At 41.0% G+C, this 18910-nt stretch overlaps 1 protein-coding gene across 4 annotated transcripts in view; it reads right to left on the reverse strand.

Annotated features, from left to right (window-relative positions):
- The window catches only part of GSE1 (Gse1 coiled-coil protein), a 1047037-nt gene that overhangs the window by 215997 nt on the left and 812130 nt on the right, over window positions 1–18910 (reverse strand). For 2 of the 4 annotated variants that reach the window (XM_053701043.1, XM_053701015.1), the window contains exon 1: window positions 210–412. The exons of the other annotated variants lie outside the window; for them this stretch is intronic. In XM_053701043.1, the coding sequence (XP_053557018.1) occupies window positions 210–246 (37 nt within the window). In that variant the 5' untranslated portion in view covers window positions 247–412. Of the gene's footprint in view, window positions 1–209; window positions 413–18910 lie in introns of those variants that run through there. 4 annotated transcript variants of the gene reach the window in all.

Below are 18910 nucleotides of genomic sequence, written 5' to 3' on the forward strand. Positions count from 1 at the left end.
ACCCGGTTTGTATCACATGCATGGGTTATTGATGGCTGCTATACAATCTATACATCTTAAAACCTTGCAAGAATCACGATAACTACTTCGAAACAACCAATACAATAAACATTTATAATCTGCCAGTTATTTACCACTGTTTTTTATTAAATACTCATCACTTTATAAAAACAAAAGGAAAAAAAAAAGTGAAAAAGTCACTTCCTTACCTGGCAAGTAGTAAAGTGGAGGTTTTATTCCAAACATGATTTCTGGTTTTTTTCTTAAATAAAATAATTTAAAAACAAAAATTACAGTTCCATTTTGAGCTTGTACGGGGGCGCCGATATAAATAAATAGGGAAGTTGATGATAGCTACAGAAAGGAACAAACTGAGCAATACAGCTCAGTAGTTCTCCCTCTGTGCTGCTGCTGTTCTTTCTCTTCCGCGTTTTCAGCTTCCAACCCAGAAATGCAAATAATTACAAAAAAAAGGAGAGGAAAAATGTGGGGAGGGACAGTGGGTGTGTCCAGGACTTCTAAAGCTCCTCTTGTAAGAATTAGTGGTTCAGAAACCTACTCAGACAGCTATCCACCCCTGACTCTTCATTCAGTAACTTGAATGTCAAGGGTGAGGGTCAATGGATGTTTCTAATAGGGCATGCTACTTAGGATCAGAGAGATGAAATAAATAGGGGTGGAGGGAAGAGGGATATCTCTTGTTGCTAAGGAGAGTGACAATTGTTATTTTCCGGGCTATTGATTTTTTTCTTTATGTACAAATGTGTATATTATGGGAGAGGGTGTAAATTGTCTATGTAAGATAATATTTTAAGCTTATTCTTTCCAATGACATAATGCGTACTAGGTCTGAGCCACTCAAAATAATCACCTCTCTTATTTTGGGTGGTATGTAATGTATGTTATAATTTCTTTAAACCCTTTCACCCAATGGAAGAGAAAAACAAGAGGAGCACAAATAGCTTGTAGACGACCCAAAGCTACAACAGTACAAAGCTGGAATGGGGGGGGGGGCACTCTTAAACATGTACACAGTATGTCTTCTGTGACTGTATTTTAAAGGGACATTAAACTTAAATGTTTTATTTTGTGATTCATATAGAGCATGCAATTTTAAACAAATTTCCATTATACTTCTATTATATAATTTGCTTCATTCTCTTGATATCCTTTGTTGAAAAGTGTATCTAAATATACCCAGTAGCTGCTTATTGGTGGCTGCACATAGATTCCTAATGCTATTGGCTCACCCATATGCATTGCTATTTCTTCAACAAAGTATACCTAAAGAATGAAGCAAATTAGATACTAAAAACAAATTGGAATGTTGTTTAAAATTGTATTCTCTATCTCTTTAAGAAAGGTGGAGGTGAAAGTAACAGTAACCATGTAGGTATTGTAGTCTTGTACAAAAGATAAGCACAGGCTTAGTTGGCCTCTGTGCCAATAGCAGATTGATGTCACATCTATGTCTAGCATGATGTGTATATAGGTGTGTGGCAGCCTGGTACTATATATTAAGGCCTAGATTTGGAGTTTGGCGTTAGCCGTGAAAACCAGCGTTAGAGGCTCCTAACGCTGGTTTTAGGCTAACTCCGGTATTTGGAGTCACTCAAAAAAGGGTCTAACGCTCACTTTTCAGCCGCGACTTTTCCATACCGCAGATCCCCTTACGTCAATTGCGTATCCTATCTTTTCAATGGGATTTTTCTAACTCCGGTATTTAGAGTCGTGGCTGAAGTGAGCGTTAGAAATCTAACGACAAAACTCCAGCCGCAGAAAAAAGTCAGTAGTTAAGAGCTTTCTGGGCTAACGCCGGTTTATAAAGCTCCTAACTACTGTACTCTAAAGTACACTAACACCCATAAACTACCTATGTACCCCTAAACCGAGGTCCCACCATATCGCCGCCACTCGATTAAATTTTTTTAACCCCTAATCTGCCGACCGCCACCTACGTTATACTTATGTACCCCTAATCTGCTGCCCCTAACACCGCCGACCCCTGTATTATATTTATTAACCCGTAATCTGCCCCCCACAACGTCGCCGCCAGCTACCTACAATAATTAACCCCTAATCTGCCGACCGCAAAGCGCCGCCACCTACATTATAGCTATGTACCCCTAATCTGCTGCCCCTAACACCGCCGACCCCTGTATTATATTTATTAACCCCTAATCTGCCCCCCACAACGTCGCCGCAAACTACTTACAATAATTAACCCCTAATCTGCCGACCGCAAAGCGCCGCTACTTAAATTATCCTTATGTAGCCCTAATCTGCTGCCCCTAACACCGCCGACCCCTATATTATATTTATTAACCCCTAATCTGCCCCCCACAACGTCGCCGCTACCTACCTACACTTATTAACCCCTAATCTGCCGAGCGGACCGCACCGCTACTATAATAAAGTTATTAACCCCTAATCCGCCTCACTAACCCTATAATAAATAGTATTAACCCCTAATCTGCCCTCCCTAACATCGACGACACCTAACTTCAATTATTAACCCCTAATCTGCCGACCGGAGCTCACCTCTATTCTAATAAATGTATTAACCCCTAAAGCTAAGTCTAACCCTAACACTAACACCCCCCTAAATTAAATATAATTTTAATCTAACGAAATTAATTAACTCTTATTAAATAAATTATTCCTATTTAAAGCTAAATACTTACCTGTAAAATAAACCCTAATATAGCTACAATATAAATTATAATTACATTGTAGCTATTTTAGGATTAATATTTATTTTACAGGCAACTTTGTAATTATTTTAACCAGGTACAATAGCTATTAAATAGTTAAGAACTATTTAATAGTTACCTAGTTAAAATAATTACAAAATTACCTGTAAAATAAATCCTAACCTAAGTTACAATTAAACCTAACACTATACTATCATTAAATTAATTAAATAAAATACCTACAATTACCTACAATTAAACCTAACACTACACTATCAATACATTAATTAAATACAATATCTACAAATAACTACAATGAAATAAACTAAAGTACAAAAAATAAAAAAGAACTAAGTTACAAAAAATAAAAAAATATTTACAAACATAAGAAAAATATTACAACAATTTTAAACTAATTACACCTACTCTAAGCCCCCTAATAAAATAACAAAGCCCCCCAAAATAAAAAATGCCCTACCCTATTCTAAATTACTAAAGTTCAAAGCTCTTTTACCTTACCAGCCCTGAACAGGGCCCTTTGCGGGGCATGTCCCAAGAAGTTCAGCTCTTTTGCCTGTAAAAAAAAACATACAATACCCCCCCCCACATACCCCTAATCTAACCCAAACCCCCCCTTAAATAAACCTAACACTAAGCCCCTGAAGATCTTCCTACCTTGTCTTCACCATACCAGGTTCACCGATCGGTCCAGAAGAGCTCCTCCGATGTCCTGATCCAAGCCCAAGCGGGGGGCTGAAGATGTCCATGATCCGGTAGAAGTCTTCATCCAAGCGGGGCAGAAGAGGTCTTCCATCTGATTGAAGTCTTCATCCAAGCGGGGCAGAAGAGGTCTTCCATCCGATTGAAGTCTTCATCCAGGCGGCATCTTCTATCGACATCCATCTGGAGCGGAGCGGCAGCATCCTGAAGACCTCCGACGCGGAACATCCATCCTGGCCGACGACTGAACGACGAATGACGGTTCCTTTAAATGACGTCATCCAAGATGGCGTCCCTCGAATTCCGATTGGCTGATAGGATCCAATCAGATTGAGCTCGCATTCTATTGGCTGTTCCGATCAGCCAATAGAATGCAAGCTCAATCTGATTGGCTGATCGGATCAGCCAATCGGATTGAACTTGATTCTGATTGGCTGATTCCATCAGCCAATCAGAATATTCCTACCTTAATTCCGATTGGCTGATAGAATCCTATCAGCCAATCGGAATTCGAGGGACGCCATCTTGGATGACGTCATTTAAAGGAACTGTCATTCGTCGTTCAGTCGTCAGCCAGGATGGATGTTCCGCGTCGGAGGTCTTCAGGATGCTGCCGCTCCGCTCCAGATGGATGTCGATAAAAGATGCCGCCTGGATGAAGACTTCAATCAGATGGAAGACCTCTTCTGCCCCGCTTGGATGAAGACTTCAATCGGATGGAAGACCTCTTCTGCCCCGCTTGGATGAAGACTTCTACCGGATCATGGACATCTTCAGCCCCCCGCTTGGGCTTGGATCAGGACATCGGAGGAGCTCTTCTGGACCGATCGGTGAACCTGGTATGGTGAAGACAAGGTAGGAAGATCTTCAGGGGCTTAGTGTTAGGTTTATTTAAGGGGTGTTTGGGTTAGATTAGGGGTATGTGGGTGGTGGATTGTAATGTTGGGGGGGGGGGTATTGTATGGTTTTTTTTTACAGGCAAAAGAGCTGAACTTCTTGGGGCATGTCCCGCAAAGGGCCCTGTTCAGGGCTGGTAAGGTAAAAGAGCTTTGAACTTTAGTAATTTAGAATAGGGTAGGGCATTTTTTATTTTGGGGGGCTTTGTTATTTTATTAGGGGGCTTAGAGTAGGTGTAATTAGTTTAAAATTGTTGTAATATTTTTCTTATGTTTGTAAATATTTTTTTATTTTTTGTAACTTAGTTCTTTTTTATTTTTTGTACTTTAGTTAGTTTATTTCATTGTAGTAATTTGTATATATTGTTTTTAATTAATGTATTGATAGTGTAGTGTTAGGTTTAATTGTAACTTAGGTTAGGATTTATTTTACAGGTAATTTTGTTATTATTTTAACTAGGTAACTATTAAATAGTTCTTAACTATTTAATAGCTATTGTACCTGGTTAAAATAATTACAAAGTTGCCTGTAAAATAAATATTAATCCTAAAATAGCTACAATGTAATTATAATTTATATTGTAGCTATATTAGGGTTTATTTTACAGATAAGTATTTAGCTTTAAATAGGAATAATTTATTTAATAAGAGTTAATTTATTTCATTAGATTAAAATTATATTTAATTTAGGGGGGTGTTAGTGTTAGGGTTAGACTTAGCTTTAGGGGTTAATACATTTATTAGAATAGCGGTGAGCTCCGGTCGGCAGATTAGGGGTTAATGTTTGAAGTTAGGTGTCAGCGATGTTATGAAGGGCAGATTAGGGGTTAATACTATTTATTATAGGGTTAGTGAGGCGGATTAGGGGTTAATAACTTTATTATAGTAGCGGTGCGGTCCGCTCGGCAGATTAGGGTTTAATAAGTGTAGGCAGGTGGAGGCGACGTTGTGGGAGGCAGATTAGGGGTTAATAAATATAATATAGGGGTCGGCGGTGTTAGGGGCAGCAGATTAGGGGTACATAAGGATAATGTAAGTAGCGGCGGTTTACGGAGCGGCAGATTAGGGGTTAAAAATAATATGCAGGGGTCAGCGATAGCGGGGGCGGCAGATTAGGGGTTAATAAGTGTAAGGTTAGGGGTGTTTAGACTCGGGGTACATGTTAGGGTGTTAGGTGCAGACTTAGGAAGTGTTTACGCATAGCAAACAATGGGGCTGCGTTAGGAGCTGAACGCGGCTTTTTTGCAGGTGTTAGGTTTTTTTTCAGCTCAAACAGCCCCATTGTTTCCTATGGGGGAATCGTGCACGAGCACGTTTTTGAGGCTGGCCGCGTCCGTAAGCAACTCTGGTATCGAGAGTTGAAGCTGCGTTAAATATGCACTACGCTCCTTTTTTGGAGCCTAACGCAGTCTTTATGTGGACTCTCAATACCAGAGTTATTTTTATGGTGCGGCCAGAAAAAAGCCGGCGTTAGCTACGCGGGTCCTTACCGACAAAACTCTAAATCTAGCCGTAAGTTTCCTAATAAGCAACCCCTGGAACAAAATACCTGGAATAGACACACATCCTGGATTATGAACACATTTGTCAAGCCCTGCACTTTTATCTAGCATGAACTCAGTCTAGTCACTCCTTTGATGCCAATGAGCCACAATTTTTAAAATGATGAGCAGATCATATGTTCAGTAAGCATCTCTCACCTGCTGATATTACTGTGCTTGGGGCATTTTATTTTTTTGCCTCATCCTGGACAAATTTCTGTTGACACCCATTTCTGGAACATAATAATGTCCTCTGTGGCAATACCTGGGTATTATAGAGTAGCTTTTTTAACTCCAAGATCAGAACCTTCTTAATGCACCGAGGCACAACAAATTTGCTTGCTAGTCAATCTAGCTTTTGCATGGAGCATAAACACCTATTAGCTGCTCCATATGTTCCAAGTTTGGCACCATGATTTGTGTAAACGTTGTCCAGGGTTAAAATGGTATGCTGAGGTTACAATACATATTAGCAGTAAATATAGCTGCACACATATATTCCTGCAGAAAAAGACAAACCTGCTTTGTACAATAGGTAGAGAAAAAGCAGATTACACTTTTTTTAAAATGGCTCATTAAGGTGTGTGTGGCTGGTTTGTGCTGAAAAGGACATGGAAGTGATGAATTAAAGGGAAATGAAACTTGCAAGAATCAGAGCATATCATTTTAATACACTTTTAAAATCACTTCTATGTTTAAATGTGCTTTGTTTTCTTTGTATGAGGGATGAAAATGTAAATGTACTTATCCTACACTAGTGGAAGCTAACTAGTGATTGCCAGTAGTGCAAAGCTGTTCATTAAAGAGACACAAAGCCCATTTTTTCTTTCATGATTCAGATAGAGCATGCAATTTTAAGCAACTTTCTAATTTACTCCTTTTATATTTGTTCTTTGTTCTCTTGTTTTCTTTATTTGAAAAGCAAAAAATGTAAGCATAGGAGCCGGCCCATCTTTGGTTCAACACCTGGGTAGCACTTGCTGATTGGTGAATAAATGTAGTCACCATGCATGTATAAAATAAAACAAATTGGGTTTTGTGTCTCTTTAAGCAAAGGATAAAAAGAGAATAAAGCAAATTTGATAATAATAGTAAATTTGAAAGTTGTAAAAAATTGTATGTTCTAGTCGAATTATGTAATAAAACTTTGGGGTTTCCTGTCCCTTTAAGTTTAATACAATTCCGGTACACTTAACAATTTGCATGACAAAGCATAATTTAAATATGAATAGTTTATGTCAGCCTATTTTAAATAAAGCATACCTAGTCTCTGCGGTTACAAGTAGGATGATGCCAAATCATAGGTCAAAGGAAATTACTCTCAATGGGAGAATGTGCCAGGGTGCTTCTTGCTATGGGGGAGCGATTGCAACTGTACTGTGGATACACACAACACTTTAGTCTCTTTCTCTTTCAGGCCTGTACCAGCAAAAACCCAGAAACATGCCTCAATCAGTGAAAATGGTTCAGGAGATACAGCCTCTGACTGCGTGTATTACAGCTGGTGATTATGGCTTAGGAGAAACAGCCTCTGACTGTGTGCCTTACAGCTGGTGATTATGGCTTAGGAGATACAGCCTCTGACTGGGTGTATTACTCAAATTTGGTAATAATGGTTCAGGAGATACTTCCTCTGACTGGGTGTACAGGGAGTGCAGAATTATTAGGCAAATGAGTATTTTGACCACATCATCCTCTTTATGCATGTTGTCTTACTCCAAGCTGTATAGGCTCGAAAGCCTACTACCAATTAAGCATATTAGGTGATGTGCATCTCTGTAATGAGAAGGGGTGTGGTCTAATGACATCAACACCCTATATCAGGTGTGCATAATTATTAGGCAACTTCCTTTCCTTTGGCAAAATGGGTCAAAAGAAGGACTTGACAGGCTCAGAAAAGTAAAAAATAGTGAGATATCTTGCAGAGGGATGCAGCACTCTTAAAATTGCAAAGCTTCTGAAGCATGATCATCGAACAATCAAGCGTTTCATTCAAAATAGTCAACAGGGTCGCAAGAAGCGTGTGGAAAAACCAAGGCGCAAAATAACTGCCCATGAACTGAGAAAAGTCAAGCGTGCAGCTGCCAAGATGCCACTTGCCACCAGTTTGGTCATATTTCAGAGCTGCAACATCACTGGAGTGCCCAAAAGCACAAGGTGTGTAATACTCAGAGACATGGCCAAGGTAAGAAAGGCTGAAAGACGACCACCACTGAACAAGACACACAAGCTGAAACGTCAAGACTGGGCCAAGAAATATCTCAAGACTGATTTTTCTAAGGTTTTATGGACTGATGAAATGAGAGTGAGTCTTGATTGGCCAGATGGATGGGCCCGTGGCTGGATTGGTAAAGGGCAGAGAGCTCCAGTCCGACTCAGACGCCAGCAAGGTGGAGGTGGAGTACTGGTTTGGGCTGGTATCATCAAAGATGAGCTTGTGGGGCCTTTTCGGGTTGAGGATGGAGTCAAGCTCAACTCCCAGTCCGACTGCCAGTTTCTGGAAGACACCTTCTTCAAGCAGTGGTACAGGAAGAAGTCTGCATCCTTCAAGAAAAACATGATTTTCATGCAGGACAATGCTCCATCACACGCGTCCAAGTACTCCACAGCGTGGCTGGCAAGAAAGGGTATAAAAGAAGAAAATCTAATGACATGGCCTCCTTGTTCACCTGATCTGAACCCCATTGAGAACCTGTGGTCCATCATCAAATGTGAGATTTACAAGGAGGGAAAACAGTACACCTCTCTGAACAGTGTCTGGGAGGCTGTGGTTGCTGCTGCACGCAATGTTGATGGTGAACAGATCAAAACACTGGACCCGTTGCTCAGTGTGCCTAGAGGGATATGGCTGCACCTCAATGACGAGGCCCACATAAGGCCGAAACGTACGTCTGGGGTTTTGCCGTTTCCCTTGTTCAGAGAGAGATTGCCTGGTATTTTGGGGCTGGACTGTACTTTTAAGTCAGGATCATACTGATATGCTACAGGAAAGTTTTTCTCTGTGAAAGGCACATGTTGAGCAAAAAGAGGCTGCTTCTTGGGTGGTAACTAGCCAAAGAACAAGCTATTGTGCTATTGTTCGTTCCCAGGTGAGCGCTTCTCTCTTTAAACCTTTGAGAGGGAGCCAGTCGGTTGGTACAAGTCCAGTGTGAGCTGCTCTAGACTCAGCTTCTCCTGCAAGAAGTATCCCAGGTACCTCTGCAGCAGGTACCTGCATGCCCGTTGCTCAGAGTGCCTAGAAGGATATGGCTGCACCTCACTGATGAGGCCCACACAAGGCCTAAACGTAAGTCTGGGGTTTGCTGATGTATACATCACTTTGTCTTAGTCTATGCTTGTTCAGAGAGGGATTGCCTGGTATTTTGTGGCTGGGCTGTACTGTTAAGTCAGAATCAGACTTATATGCTACAGGAAAGTTCTTCTCTATGAAAGGCACATATTGAGCAAAAAGAGGCTGCTTCTTGGGTGATAACTAGCCAGAGAACAAGCTATTAAGCTATTGTTCGTTCCCAGGTTGAGCACTTCTCTCTTTTAATTTATGCAAATTATGACTCAGGGACTCTTCCTAAGTGTGATGCAGGATTCCAGATGTGGACCCGTTGCTCAGTGTGCCTAGAGGGATATGGCTGCACCTCAATGACGAGGCCCACATAAGGCCGAAACGTACGTCTGGGGTTTTGCCGTTTCCCTTGTTCAGAGAGAGATTGCCTGGTATTTCGGGGCTGGACTGTACTGTTAAGTCAGGATCAGACTGATATGCTACAGGAAAGTTCTTCTCTGTGAAAGGCACATATTGAGCAAAAAGAGGCTGCTTCTTGGGTGGTAACTAGCCAAAGAACAAGCTATTGTTCGTTCCCAGGTGAGCGCTTCTCTCTTTAAACCTTTGAGAGGGAGCCAGTCGGTTGGTACAAGTCCAGTGTGAGCTGCTCTAGACTCAGCTTCTCCTGCAAGAAGTGTCCCAGGTACCTCTGCAGCAGGTACCTGCATGCCCGTTGCTCAGAGTGCCTAGAAGGATATGGCTGCACCTCACTGATGAGGCCCACACAAGGCCTAAACGTAAGTCTGGGGTTTTGACGTTTTCCCTTGTTCAGAGAGGGATTGCCTGGTATTTTGTGGCTGGGCTGTACTGTTAAGTCAGAATCAGACTTATATGCTACAGGAAAGCTCTTCTCTATGAAAGGCACATATTGAGCAAAAAGAGGCTGCTTCTTGGGTGATAACTAGCCAGAGAACAAGCTATTAAGCTATTGTTCGTTCCAAGGTTGAGCACTTCTCTCTTTTAATTTATGCAAATTATGACTCAGGGACTCTTCCTAAGTGTGATGCGGGATTCCAGATGTGGACCCGTTGCTCAGTGTGCCTAGAGGGATATGGCTGCACCTCAATGACGAGGCCCACATAAGGCCGAAACGTACGTCTGGGGTTTTGCCGTTTCCCTTGTTCAGAGAGAGATTGCCTGGTATTTCTGGGCTGGACTGTACTGTTAAGTCAGGATCAGACTGATATGCTACAGGAAAGTTCTTCTCTGTGAAAGGCACATGTTGAGCAAAAAGAGGCTGCTTCTTGGGTGGTAACTAGCCAAAGAACAAGCTATTGTGCTATTGTTCATTCCCAGGTGAGCGATTCTCTCTTTAAACCTTTGAGAGGGAGCCAGTCCGTTGGTACAAGTCCAGTGTGAGCTGCTCTAGACTCAGGTACCTCTGCAGCAAGTACCTGCATGCCCTCTTCTTAATGGATTCTGAGAAGGGTCAAGGCATGGCTGACACTATAAAATGCCACACTCAGTCACTTTACAGTCCCCACTAAGCCTGTCAGAAGCACACGCAAGGCCTAGTCGTGCCTTCAAGCCATCACAGTCAGCCTTTTCGCATCACTATACTAAGTGCAACCCAAGCAACCATACCTGATCCAGTACGCAGCTTGTACAGTAATAGCAACGGTCACTGCCCATAGCACAGGGCTCCTTGCAGCAGCCCAACTCCTCTTATTGCTCTCTGACACCGGTCTACTCAAGTTGTTTCTTGCTCTTGCTGGCGATACCTCACTTTCACTTTCCCCATCCCTTCGGTGTTGCTCGGCCTGACATTCTGCCTGCTCTACACTGGGAGGAAAGGTGCGCTACTGCGCACCTTAGAGGGAACATGCCTGGAAGGGAAAACAAAGCAAAACACATAGGCCTACGAACCCCACATTAGGGTTACCCACAGTTTAAGAAGGGCTGGCTTATGAGATACAGTCTCTGACTGTGTGTATTACAGGCTACAGCTGGTGATTATGGCTCAGGAGATACTGCCTTTGACTGGGTGTTTTAATGCTTGTGATAATGGTTCAGGTGATACAGCCTCTGACTGTCTGTATAACAACTTGTGATAATGGCATAGGAGATACAGCCTCTGACTGGGTGTATTACTCACCTTTGATAATAATGGTTCATGACATACAGCTCTGAAGAGGTATATTACACACAGCTGGCAATAAAGGCTCTACTTTAAATAAAATGACTGCAGAGCAGGGTCTGACAATGGGCTGCAGAAAAAAAGGCAAGCTTGATTTACAATATGCCAAAACACAGAATGCATATGTAAAAAAGCAGCCTGCAATGTGCAACATTTAACTGGAATATAATTGATTAAATGGATTAATTATGCATTAAAGGGACATAAAATTAGAGTAGTATGCTGAGGCTGTATTTCTCAACAGGATGGTCACTGTTACAATACATCGCCAGGCGCCAATTAGTAAAAACACTCTGTGTGCCATTAGATAATAGAAGTACATTAGAAAGTTGTTTAAAATTGCATGTTCTATTAGAATCATTAAAGTTTTTTTTGTTTGTTTGTTTTTTAAACTTTACTCTCCCTTTATCTTATGCTTTTCAATGTTGGTATGTATCTGTCTACGTTATGTACAATGTATCAAAGGTAAAATAACTTACACAATGTTGTAAAAATCAATAAGTCAAATTTTATTTAACACCACAAATGGAGTCAGAAGAGAATGATAGAATGAAGAGAACCGTAACTTTTGCGCTTAATTTCTTTATGTGCTATTTAACCCTTGATCATGTGTTCAGCAGTGCTATACAAGTAAATAATAATAATGGTCATAATATGTTGATGTTTTATCATTGCGTGCATATCTACATATCCGTCTGTGTTTGCTTGTATTAATCTCTGTGTACCAATGCATGTTTTTCTCTGGCATGCTGTGCACAGTGTGCTTGTGAATGTTAACATCACTATGTAGTGAATTGAATTTACCTTTATCTATCTATCTATTATCTATCTATCTATCTATCTATCTATCAGTCAATGTATTGTTTAAAGGGACACTAAAGTCAAAATTAAACTTACATTATTTAGACAGAGTATGTAATTTAAAAAAAAAAAACCTTTCCAATTTTCTTCCATTGTCAAATTGTGTACATTATTTTTATGTGCACACTTTCTGAGGCATAAGGTCCTACTGAGCATGTGCAAGCGTTTACAGTGTATACATATATGAGTTTATTAACGTATGATGGCTGTCACATGACACAGGAGGCAGGGTTATGGAGGACATTTTGAAATTTACCATAAAAATCTGCTGCTCATTTGAAATTCAGAGTAAGTGCTAATTGCACTGTCTTTTTAAAATGCATTTGTTGGTTATGTATTACTCCTTTTAATTAAGCATGTATCATTTTGTATCACTGATTCTGTACCTGCATTGTTATCTAGGTGTATGCTGATGTATACATCACTTTGTCTTAGTCTATGCATGTGCAAATATATCTGTATTTATCACTATATCCGAGTTCGGTTTGTATGTATGTGTTTGTCATTATGATTGTGTTGTGCAATTCTGTTATTGTATCTTTGTTAACTTTTAAAAAAAAAAAAAAAAAGCTTTATTGCATATAAGTCATTTAGTACAAAAGTGCGGAGACACAGCTCCAATGTGTACAAGGCAACATAAGCTGTAGTTTTAAAATAGTAAACAATAATAGAACCGTGAACTTCTTCAAAACAAGGTGACGGCAGCCCCTGCCCCAACTATAGCTGGTCCTGGCGACAATAATTGTCCATCAAGGTCACTTGTTATCTGTGTGGTTCGCCTGAAAGTCCTATTAGTACTTATCTTGTTAAAGGGGGGCAGGGTGCCTACAGTTGAGTAAAGGATATCAAAGGACACCCTGTATATAATAAAATTACAACAGTTGAATGGTTCAAGGGGGAGGGATAGAGAGAGGAGAGGGAGGGTTACAAAATTAAGAATGGGGAATATGAGGGGGAATGGGAGGGAAAGGGGAAAAAGGAGGAAGTGGTTTGGTCCCGGTCAGCCCGCGCCCCCAGCGCCCATGTCCTGCATGTTTATTTTTATCTTAAAACTCCCATGGCCAGTATTTGTTGGTTCAAGACTATAGTTTATTTAAGTTTTGTGTTGAACATAATAGGTCCAGAGATGTGTGAACTCTGCGTAAGAATCCATTTTGTCATATTTGAGGTGGTAGTATTCTTCTAATTCAAGGATATCTGTAACTTTTTGGATCCACATATATATGGTGGGGGTGTCCCTACTTCTCCAGTTTTGTGCTATCAGAGTTTTAATTCCATTGATCATAATGTTTAAAAGGCGGGAGTAAGGTTTATATTTAATTGTGGGGAAGGGCTTGTGTAGCAGCCACATCAAAGGGTCAAGTGGCAATTGGGTTTCTAGTATGATCTCTAACTCGTTAATAACAGCCCTCCAAAAGTTCTGGCTGGCATTACACCACCACCACATGTGGGATGTGTCTCTATTTACATGGCCACAGCGCCAACATTTATTACTCTGGGAACTAAATAGGCGATGCAACTTTCTTGGCGTAAGATGCCATCTGTGTAGTAGTTTGTAGTTGATTTCCATAATAGAGGAGGAGACTGAGGATCTCATCGTGGCTCGAAACATCAATATACTTGTTTGGGGCAATATGATGACCCCTAAATCCCTCTCCCAACTTTCTAGGAATGGTGGTATATAACCGGGTGTCGTGTGTGTCAGAATTTTGTATACGTTTTATAATGTATGTCTTAGGGGCGGTGTTTGAAGGCAGAGGGATTCGAAGTTGGTTAGTGGTCTAATCATATTTCCGTAACCTGAGTGAGTGGTAATGTAGTGTATCGTTTGTTGGTAGGTAAACCAATTAGCAAAACAGTCGTGCCCTTCTGAGATTAACTCGGATCTTGGGAGTATTGATTCATTGGGGTTTGTTAGGTTTGGGTATTAATATTATGTGAGCTTCTAATGCACTACGGGGAAAGGCCTCACATTCGTCTATGGAGTGGAAATAATTCAACATATATGGGTTTAAAATGTCCTGAAAAGTGGAATAGTATTTATGGCTGAAGCCATCAGGTCCTGGTGCCTTTCCGGTGGGTAGGTTCTTTAGGGCTAATTTTAATTCACCTAGAGTTATGAGGTTCTCCAGTTGTTCTTTTTGTGACTTGGTTATGTGTGGTAGGTGGAGTTTTCTAATATAGTCTTCAATCAGTTGTGTTCTATGTTCAATGTGGTTCGGGTTGTCTGTGCTCGAGTTTCGGATGTTGTACAGTTTTTGGAAGAATGATGCGAAAGTGTGCGAGATTTGTTTAGTTGAGTTCTTAGGGATGCCGTTGTGGTCCTTGATTTGCATGATATATTTTTTGTTCGCTTTTTGCTTGAGGGATCTAGCTAGGGATCTGCCCGATTTGTTCCTGCCTTCGTAGTGCTTTTGGTGGGTGTATAGAGTCTGCATTTTATGTGTTTTATTAAGATGTGTGGCTAATGATTGTCTTTCTTGATTGAGCTTGCTAAGTAAGTCCTTGTTAGTTGGTGAGTTTTTGTGTAGGGATTCTAGGTGTTGTATATTTGTAAGTAGCGAGATGGTTAATTGCCTTTTAGATTTATTTACTTGTGCTATGATAGCTATCAATTCCCCTCTGATGACGCTCTTGTGAGCCTCCCATAGTATGTGTTGTGCGGTTTCAGGTTTGGAATTATGTTCAAAATACTCTAGGAGTGCTTTAGTGATTCGGCCAGTAGTTGTTCGTCTAGTCTCCAAATATATTCTTTTAGGAGCTTTGAGGGCCATGTCATAGTGCAAAGCACTGAAGCGTGATCCGACCAAGTGATTGGTGAGATTTTTGCTGAATTAAATAGTGAGAGCCCTCCTACATCTGTGAACACATAGTCTATACGGGTATACACTTTGTGAGGGTATGAATAAAACGTGTAGTCCCTTAGTTAAGGATGCAGTGTTCTCCAGACGTCTTGTGCTACTATGTTTTTGAGGTAAGATTTATTTTTTGATGTCCTTGTGGTCGGTATGGAGGATCGCTGGGAAGAGCAATTTAGGTCAGGGTCAAGTGTCACGTTAAGGTTTCCGCCCATAATGAGAGTCCCTTATTGATGTTCCAAAACTAGATTAGTTATTCTTTTCATAAATGAATGTTGTGCGATGTTGGGGGCGTATATTGGAACCAGTGTTACTGGTCTACCATATAGGAGTCTTACAAGGATAAGGTATCTCCCATCTCTGTCTCTAACAGTCTGTATTACTGTAAAGGTGATGTCTTTCTTAATGAAGACCCCCACTCCATGTTTTTTGCTGCGAGGGTGTGAAGCCCAGTAGCAGGTGCCGTATGTACGAGCAAATGTGTTTGGTTCCTTACCTTTACGAAAGTGGGTCTCCTGTAAAAATACCAGGTCAGCCTTGTATCTATGAAAGTCTTTGGATGCTATTGTTCTTTTACATGGTATGTTCAAGCTTTTTGCATTGACTGAGTATATGTTGATGTGGTTACTGGCATGAGAGCTATGATTTAGGTTAGCCATTGTCTATATGGTGGAAGTTAAGAATATATCGTAAGTTTTGGGTCTTAAATATGATGATCCCGGACCGGGAACATCTTCACATATCCACATTTGACAGTGTGTACGAAACAAATTAGCAAAAGTTACAAGAAAAACAATTAGGGGGAAAACTAAAATAAAAAAACTAAAAGAACTAAGTAACACCAAAATTAACTTCATGTTGGCTATGGAGGTAGCATATTCCTAATATCAACCATGCCCCTGACGTATACAAATAAAAACAGCATCGGGGGAGCTATATAATCATAGTTGTAACAAATTAAATACATTGAACCCCATGGGCCTCATAACTGGAGACCCAGTCTTCCTATTTATAGGGTAGCAATAATCTGTTCTGTTTTGACAGTCAAACTTTGGTTATGGAAATCTTGAGTACGGGGGGCCATATCACCTCCTTTTGCGATTAGCTATTTTGGGGCTATTCGCTATGTTGACTAGTTAGGAATACCTTTGGAAAGAGCGGGCCTAATTCCCATGTCTCCTTATGAGTGCCGGGACTTTATTTTATATAAAATGTGTGAAAGCTCTGAAGAATAATCACTTCCGGTCACTTGTGCAAAGTAAGCTGGACATTGTGTAACTGACATCAACAGTCTAATATGCAATAACAGTGTAGTTGGTTTTCTGGCTAACCATGGTTGTGCTTGGGTGGGTAGACATGGTATCCACCAATCTCACCATAATATTTGGGCCGCATTATAAGATAGCATAAGGGGAAGCGAAAATCTGCCCTCATTAATTTTAATTTACTGGTCATGTGGGTCTTAGTTGCCGTGTTCTTTCCTTTAGTTATTAGCCCGTTTATGTTTATTACCATACTGGTGGGCTGTGGGTGTGATAGGGTAAATTGAACAAAATACCTCTCAGAATTTTATAGGTACTAGTTCCCTGCTATTAGGGGACGTGTGGGTGTGGGGAGGCCCTGTTATTTATAACCATTTACTGAAGGTAAATGGTTCCGTGTACGACTACTATTATCGATCTATTATATTACATGCTAATGCGTACACGCTACGCTAACTGGTTGTATATATAGTTAAGTGGGTTGTCGTAGCATCAGCTACTCCTAGCCTAATGTCTATGCAGTGTTAGTGAGGGTGCAAGTAAACAGGGGAAATAAGGGAACATGACATCACAGCCCCACATCACACAATAGGGGTAGACAAAAACAAATTACATTTCAGCATAACAATCACCATTTAACATTGTCATAATATACTATATAATATATATATATATATTATATATATATACTATAGTATATATATAATATCAGATTCTAGAAGTGTGGGTATTGTTTATTCCTTATTCTCTTAAGTCATGGTGGTATCATAGGGCAGCAACTAGGTGTCAACAATGTGTCCAGCGTGTTGTATTCCTTAGTCATAAGTTGACCTGGGGTCATTCCATGTTGTAATAGTACCAGTGTGGCATTGTGGCCCCTTCTTAGTTTGTGGAGAGTCCGGCTCCGGGGGCAGGGGGGTCAAACTTTTTCCTCTTGTTGGCCAGAGTCCACTGTGGTCTTTGGGATTAGGGTGCGTTATCGGCTTGCTGTGTAGTTGATTCTGATGTATTTGAAGTAGGCGAGGGGAAGGAGATGTTGAGGGCCTTAGAGAATTGCTCAAGGTCATCCGGTTCTTTATAGATGTGGGTCCTACCTTCTTTTTGGACGATAAGACTGAAGGGAAAGCCCCAGCGGTATTTCACCTTCCTCTCTTGTAAGACTTGAGTAATATATCTGATTTCTCTGCGCCTTTCAATAGTGGCGGGGCTTATGTCTTGGAACACCTGTATACTGTATGTCTGGAATCTGATCTCCCATTGTAGTCTAACCTGTTTCCATATGGCTTCCTTGTCTAGGTAACTTGAGAATTTGATGATAATATCTCTTGGAGGATTTGGGAGTTTCGGAATAGGTCTTAGCACCCTGTGCGCATGTTCTATGGAGGTTTCTGAGAGCTTTAGTGATGGTATTATATATTCAAACAGCTGTAGCAAGTAGGATGTGAGAGAGTCTTGTGTTATCTCTTCAGGTATCCCCCGAATTCTTAAGTTGCTCCTTCGGCCTCTATTATCGAGGTCTTCGACTTTCAGCTGGAGTGATTGTACAATGGACTTATGTCTTGTTAGTTGATGGTTAGAATCAGATACCATTGTATTTAGAGCATCCTGCCCCTCCAGACACTCTATTCTCGAACCCAGTTCATTTATGTTTTTCCTTAGCGATGTCATTTCTGATTTTATAAATTACTTTAAGTCAGCAAGATCTGACTTAGAGGGCAGCTGGGTGATGGTTGTTTGTATTTGATCAAGTTGTGAAGCATGGGAGGAAGCCATGTGGTCGTGTATAGCCTGTGTATCTGGCGGCAAGGGGTCACTGGTCTCTGTTTCACAGTCCTGTTTTTGGAAGTATGAGTTCATGGTGGCTGAGGGTGTTGTGGGTGTTCTCTTGTCAGCCTTAAGTTTTTGTCTAGATGCCATTGAAAGAGTTGCTATGTGAATTCAAGCGTAGCTTGTAATAGTATAAAGACTCTACTTCAGTGTAAAGCTTGCCTGCTGTTTTTTTTACAGATGCCTATATGTTCAATCGATCTGGTCAAGCAATACAAGGTGGTCACAGCGGGTGTCCAGCAATATAGGGTTGAGGGTAATAGTAATATGCCCTTTTCTAGAAAGTCCTGTCCCAATAAATAGAGGTATTTTTGTGTGCGGGGAGGGCCGCAATGAATATGGTTGAGATCAAAGTTTCGTGAGTCTCCCCACCCGTTGATTGTCCCGGTCTGTAGTGCGGTGAGTCCCTGTATGAACAGATTAGTTCAGGAGTTCGTTGGAACGGTGTTTGGGGTCGGTTTACAGTTTATAAATGCACCCGGTGTCTACAGCGCTTCAAGTCTCTGTGTTACGTTAAGGCCTTGCGCGCCACGTGAGAGTTCTGATGGCGTCTCGCTTAATTTAAGTAGTCTGGCTTACCGGATTCCAAGCTCTCATTCCGGCTCATTCGGGTCAACAACAGGTGGTGTGTCCTCAATGTCGGGTATGTTGCCCTGTCACATGGGAGGGCCTGAAGTTAGACGGAGTGCAGCTCACACAAAAACTGCCGCTAGTGACAGGGTTCTCAGCAATGACTTCTCCTGGTGGTTCTCCAGTGAGTTCCAGGGGGTCTTAGGTATATTTTTGCACCATTTAT

This window comes from Bombina bombina, chromosome 1 (assembly GCF_027579735.1).
Source record: "Bombina bombina isolate aBomBom1 chromosome 1, aBomBom1.pri, whole genome shotgun sequence".
Lineage (NCBI taxonomy): Eukaryota > Metazoa > Chordata > Amphibia > Anura > Bombinatoridae > Bombina > Bombina bombina.